This window comes from the organism of the source record quoted next, unplaced genomic scaffold (assembly GCF_019419815.1).
Source record: "Pyrus x bretschneideri cultivar Hongxiangsu unplaced genomic scaffold, Pyrus_bretschneideri_v1 Contig68, whole genome shotgun sequence".
Lineage (NCBI taxonomy): Eukaryota > Viridiplantae > Streptophyta > Magnoliopsida > Rosales > Rosaceae > Pyrus > Pyrus x bretschneideri.
In genome coordinates this window covers 1,191,993-1,198,716 of record NW_025999807.1, presented here as the reverse complement: position 1 = coordinate 1,198,716, position 6,724 = coordinate 1,191,993, and the positions used below count along the sequence as shown (strand labels likewise).

General features: G+C 38.4%; 1 protein-coding gene across 1 annotated transcript; it reads left to right on the top strand.

The window, feature by feature from the left end:
- Positions 1-2,978: 2,978 nt before the first annotated feature.
- Positions 2,979-6,430, top strand: LOC125472225. The gene is made up of 5 exons (XM_048573418.1): positions 2,979-3,241; positions 3,426-3,525; positions 4,645-4,761; positions 4,944-5,045; positions 6,161-6,430. Exons 2-5 carry the CDS (start codon positions 3,433-3,435, stop codon positions 6,329-6,331), a joined length of 483 nt encoding a protein of 160 aa, XP_048429375.1. The 5' UTR covers positions 2,979-3,241; positions 3,426-3,432; the 3' UTR covers positions 6,332-6,430.
- The last annotated feature ends 294 nt before the right edge of the window (positions 6,431-6,724 follow it).

Genomic DNA, 6,724 nt, shown 5'->3' with positions numbered 1-6,724 from the left:
TTAGCGGGGTACCTTTCTCTCACAAGTGTGGTAGTAATAAGATCCGAGAATTTAGTAAACTTTCGCTTTCTACAATGTCGCTTCAAGAACGAGTTAGAAACATGGAAGGATGAGGAAAGTATTCTCCAGTCAAAATTCGATCAGATTTATAAACTTCAGAATTGTACACATTCATGACAGTAATCATGGTGTGATTCGGGCAATATCTTTCATGATTAAGCGGTTCATAGGAACGTGCCAAAAAGCCATGGAATTCTTGTTCAAGAGATACTTCCATTTGTAATGCTTCGAGCATAATTCTTCAAATAAAAATCATGGCGGAGGCTTATTCAGCTGTTCCATGCCATTGTTGGGTTTAATGGTTTCTCAACTTCTTGAGTCAAGTAGAGATTCATGTCATGTACCCACATAAAGTGGTTTCTGTTACAAATGTCCAAATTAGTGAAATCGAACTTGTGATGGTTCGACAATCCACTGAATGGAGGGAACAAGATTACAATTGGTGCTATGGGAAAATAAAGCATCCATAAGTATCAATGTTAGAACATTCGGGTTCTAAGATATTTTTTACATGAAAAATGTCAGGTTTTCATGGGTATATTGTTTTATGAAAAACTTCAGATTTCAAGGGCACTAAATTTGAAAATACAAGTTCAATTTAGTTTTATGAACAATTAGTTCATAAATGAGAGATTCTTGCAAGAACACAAAATACAATATGTTGATGTAAGTGTAGTGGATTTGAGTTGCTTCGGGACTACGAAAGGATGCCAACGGTTCAAAGGAGAAAAATAAATTATTGAATCATTAATGTCCAAAAAAGTGATCTTCAGGTCAATAATTTCGGATTAATTGTTAGATTAATGGACTGTTAGTCACTTTTAATTAATTCAATAGATCGGTACCAAACAGGATCGATCATGGAAGAAAAATAATGACATTCGAATCATATTAGCTTCGGTTGGTGATAGGCCAAGTGACAATTATATTAAAAATTAATTAGTGTAAACCCATATACCTCAAAAAATTAAATGGGTATGATTTATAACACGGGAATGCTAAAAATTGGCATTGGGTCGAAAAAATATCGTGGCCCAGCCTTATTGGGTTGGCTGTGGTGCGAGCAAGGACCTGCAGCACGGCTGTAGGCCATTGGTTCTCAAGGAGGGCTACGAGTGCAGCCTAGTTATGGCAGGCTATTGGGTCAAGCCTGAGATAAAGCCCAGTAGCAACAACTATTGGGTTGGACCAAAACAAAGCACATGAGCAAGCCTAGCCAAAGGCTAGCTTGTGGGTTGGCACTAGAAGCCTAGCCAAAGCTGGCTTTTGAGTTTAGGCCGGGTCAGGGCAAGCCCAACAGCATAGGTTGTTGGCAGCTTGGGCCGAGTGGTTGGTGAAGCTCAGCAAGCATCTAGGGCTTGTTGCAGGTGGGCCTAGGGCACGGGACAAAGCCCAGCATCATGGGGATGCTGGTTTTAGGCTAAGGACATGGTAAACAGGTCCAAGAAAGCTACATGTCTTCTCGAGTTGGGTTGGGGTTGCAGGCCTGTGGGAACCGTACCAGGCCGAAGGCTTAGTGTGTCTTGCGTGCGTAGCAAAGCCCACAGGGTTGTTACCGTGTGGTCTAGACGTCAAACGATGTCATCCCAAGGTGCTCCACATAGATGGGCTACAGGCCAACGACGGGGCTTGGCTTAATGCTTTGGCTTACAAATTTCATATAGAATAATAATAATTGCGTAATGCATGAAATGTGTGTGTGTGTGTGTGTGTATTGGAAGGTAAATATAAATATAGGGGTTCATGCATCATGGAGAATGTTTTCATGCTTCGTGGACGTTTCAAATATCTTAATTTATTTTAAGCGTACTTGATTGGCAGAAAACAAATATAAGCCTTTGAATTTTGTAGAAAAAAAACCTCATCCATAATCCTTCAATTCCTTAACTTTTGGTAAGAACGTGCTGATAATTTGTTGCCTAATTTACTGAATAATATAAGGGCATAGAGAGAGGGGTTGCGGCAACATACAAAGAATAGAGAGATGTGTAATTGTGAGGTGTGTGTTATTCCACCCCATTGTGCCTTTATTTATAGTAGTAGGGAAGGTAAATTCCTTACCCTAATAGGATTACAACTCTAATAGGATAATAACTAGTCTAAGAGATATGGTAGAACCTCGTAAGAATATCCCAGATATGATAGGATTTACACAATTATATTCATAATCTAATAGGACTACAACAAATTTGAATTAAAGTACACATCAAGGGATTGTAATCACTATGTTGTCCAACACCATTTTTTTATTAAATTTCAATCTTTTTCAAGAGTTAAAGTTCAAAAAAAACCCCTTAATTATGTTACTCTCCACAATGTGCCATGCTAACGGGTTAGCAACAAATTTCACCAAAAAATAAAAATAAAAATAAAGAAAACAAAAGGGTAGTACAGAACTAATCCATTCAATTTCTTACATAATTTGTTAACTTAACATCAAACGACACAAAAAAAAAAAAAATAAAATTAAAAATTTGGGTCGAGTCATTAACTGATTGGCTCGTTATCTGGTCACTTGGAAGAACCCGTTATGGGTTTAACACAATACGATTTATTAAGATAACATGTATGACATAAAAAATATGATTCATTTGCCTAGTCTACTATTAAGCCTGATACTTTCTTACATGACTCATTAATCCGAAACGAGACGAAAAATAACGAGTTGCTCTTCGATCTATTAAGATGATATTTTGATACAAAACAGTTCATTATAATAACATATATGACACGAAATCAATACCAACTCAAAAAACACAACCCTACCGAGTGAGTTGCAAGAACCTTGCAAAAAGGGGGAAAAATACAACTAACAACTAATAAAACGTCCGGTACTTCCACGTGGCCATCCATTACATGTGGCGTCAAAATCGCTTCCTTTCCCTATCCATTATTTTTATTCTTGGTCTCTCCTCTTTCTGTCTCTCTCTGCAACTCCTCTCCGTCTCCAATGGCTGAAACCTCTGCTGCGCTCTGCTTCTCACCCTTCACTCCCTCTCTTCCTTGATTCGCGCTAAAGACTCCTCTTTCTCTTCGTTCTCCACCGATTTCCCTCCAAAATCTCCAAATTCCCATCCTTGTCCCTCCCGCCTTCTCCGGTTTCCCGCCATATCGTCCTCCGATTCGTCCAATTCCTTACCCGACGATCTCTTCGGCTTCTTTCCTTGGTCCAATGACTCCGGTAGGTACCCATCTTAATAACGCACACATCATTTTCACATGTAATTAAAAAGTATAATTTCCAAGCTAATGGGGTTATTAATTTAACATTCCTGATTATTGTATGTGTTACTTTTACTGTTTGATCTTTTGGGGTTTTTTTTTTTTTGTTAAAATATTTTTAACTGTGTGATCATGTTTGGCAGAAATTGAATGGTTCCTCAGGAGAGAGTCACATTGTTCACTTCTGATGGGCTAATTCAGATTGGAGGCTCCATGGTCCCTCGACGTCTCACTTCTTCGAATGTATGTTATCTCCATATTTACCATTTTGATTTTGTTAACAGATAATTAATGAAATAGTACTTTTCGTCGATTAGGCCTGGATTGGTTTCTAGGATTCAGATTGATTATATAAATCACTATTAGAAAATGGATTAATCATTATTGAATCTTGTTTGGTTTCTAAGGTTAGATTAGATATCACTGTAGAGCATATGTTGAATAAAAACATGGATCTAAACTTCCAAATTTTGTCAAAGTTGAAGGTAGAAGAGGGATCAGTCATGAAGGAAACTTATCCCTCGTAATCAAAGGTTCTAAAAGGCGCTAGTCAGGCGGCTTGCAAGTGCCTAGCGCCTAGGTGTCTAGGCCGGGGCCTAGGCAGTTTTTTAATTTTAATTAAATTTATCATATCAAATATAAATATATGTCTAATTATACTTAAAAATTTACGTAATTGTATGGGGATACATAAATTGAAAATAGAATGATATATAAATTATAAAGTACCATAACATATTGAGAACATGGGGAACAAGCATGTAATGAGTGTTCATTCAAATATCCAACAAGTCTCTTACAATTTATGGAAAAAATAAAATGTAAATGGAAGTTATCTATTTTCTATCTAAGTGAGAGTGGCGACCTAGGCAGTCTAGGCGGGTGCTAGGCAGGTCTAGGCGGCTAGGCAAACACCCAGGCAGGTCGAGGCCTACCTAGGCTCCCTTTCTTATTTTTCAAACGCCTAGGGATTAATCGTGGAGGTGGCCAGCCGCCTAGCGCCTAGGCAGGGTGTAGGCAGTGCTAGGTGGGGACTTTTAGAACACTTCTCGTAATATGACAAGTTTTGTTATGCTCAGAATGGATACGTTTTGTTGATGACAAATGCATCTTCTATCTTCAACTTGGAGTAAATATGGAAGTCGTATACACTTCTTCCTTGTAATATAAATTGAATCTAGTGAATTGTCGAATCCATTCCAATCATAGACACCAAATGAGGCCTTATATTCCTTATTGATTCTAATGAGTATCAAAGATATAGTTTTCTCTCTCTCTCTCTCTCTCTCTCTCTTTGGGGATCCCCTTTTTTGTACTAAATTTGCTTGTTAAATCATCTAGTTGAGTGTGTATGCTTGACAGAAGAAGCAAGGTCGGTCAAAGACTAATCAAAGATTTCAGAGATTTAAAGAGAGTGATTACATGGACACAGAGCAGGGTTTGTGTCTGGGTGCTCTCTTTGATATTGCAGCGACAAATGTATAGAATCCTTTCCTTACTACTATTTCTTGTTGTAAACCACAATTTTGTTTTGTGTGCTCTAGTCTTATGTATGTGAAACAAATGTATACAATCCTTTCCTTACTACTATTCCTTGTGACAAACCACAATTTTGGTGGTTGTGTGATCTAGTCTTATGTATGTGAGAATTTGTTATCCAGGGCCTTGATACGGGCAGGAGACTTTGTATCTTTGGCTTTTGCCGTTCCATTGAGATGCTAAGCGATGTTGTGGAAGACACTGTTTTGGAACATGGTGGCGAGGTGTTTTTTAACTCCATGTTCTAAACATTTTTCCATTTGATTCTTTTTCGTTTCAGAATCATTTCATTACATTGATTGTCATCAAGAACTAAAGCTATGTGTTTACTTTGTCTCCGTTTCCATAGCCTTATGGTCTAAGTATTAGAGAATCATTTCCAAGACATCTCAGGCTCCAAAAACTCATCTTGTTTTATTGTCTAAGAGGCCCACTGATATCACCTATGAAAAAATGATATATGTGTTTCTTGTGTAGTTCTGTTGAATTCTTCGTATCTTTATTGCAGTGTGTTCTTAGTTTCTCACTTCCGTATACATGTTTTATTTCAAGAGGTGGAAATAGAGGGTTTTCCGGAATAGCTGTAAATTCAATGTCTGATTGAGAGCTGGACTGGTGAACTTTTGGTCAAAATTGTATTAGGCTTTGGTTTGTCTAGCAAATTGCACTGCGAACATTTTACTACGTACATATCATATAGGCCATTGACAATTGTCCAGTCCAGTGACGGCCAGGTAAGAATTATCGTTGGCCATTCTGGTTGGAGCTAAGGGAAACAGATTTCTTTAATTCCCTAAATTGTCTTTTTGGACAAAGTTAGGTTATTTGAAAGATGATTAAAATTTGCTGCCTTAGTAAGTTGGTCTTTAATACCTTTTGAACCTGAGAAGCTATATTCCCTGGTAACAATGTTGCACGAGACGAATGTTCTCTGGTGATGTGTTACCAGTGGTGGTCGTATACAAGTTTTGCGACGAGATGGCTTTTCCCTGTACCCATTCTCTGTGGAGGTAGGCTCTAAGAGAAAGCAGCAAACCTTGTGAATGGTGCTAAAGTGCCACAGAAAAAAGAGAGACGAGGGTACAAAAAAAGTCGAAACGGTGTTTGAACAGGTTAAATGGTTCCAGGTCTTGGCTCTAGTACCTGGAGCTGAAGCAAGCACCCTGCCTACTCTAGGAAAGGGTCATTCCAGTAGACATATTTCTCCGCTCCTGGGCTGGTCACTGTATCTTGTTTCGTACATGTTTGTTTTGCATGTTTGACATTGTGGCTAAATTCTCCGGAGTCCTGGATAAGCTTTTTGTTTTTAGAGTTATGGTTTTGTCCATTTCAATTTCAGGTTGTCGCTGCAGAGAAAGCCATGAAAGGTGGTTTGCAAGAGAAGCTAAGAATGACGGTTGCGGTGCCGTTACTTTGGGGGGTCCCTCCTGCCGCCGAAACACTTCACCTTGCCGTAAAGAGTGGCGGAGGAATTGTAGACAAAGTTTATTGGCAATGGGATTTCTTATAAAAACAAAAGATTAGCATCCCTTCCTTGCCATTATTTGTGCATGTTGTACATAATATTGTTTCATTCCAAATCAAATCAGCCGTCTCCAGTTTCTTACCATTATTTGGCTACATTAAACAACTCCTCCATCAGAAAACTAATGGTGAGCAGCTTACATAGTGCGCTGTCATTCTGGCGTTTCTTGCTAATCATACAATGTCACGTACAAAGAACATTTTACGTAGCATTGTGTCAATGAACAAGACGCGCCTGGTTACGGTGTATCTGAACTAAGGAAGGTCTTTATCTTTAATGCCTATTTTAAGATGACAGGGGAAGCACTGGATGAACAACACGTTTTACAACTTTGCTCATGAAGGTCAATGCAAATTTTGTACTTCAATATCCTTTTTG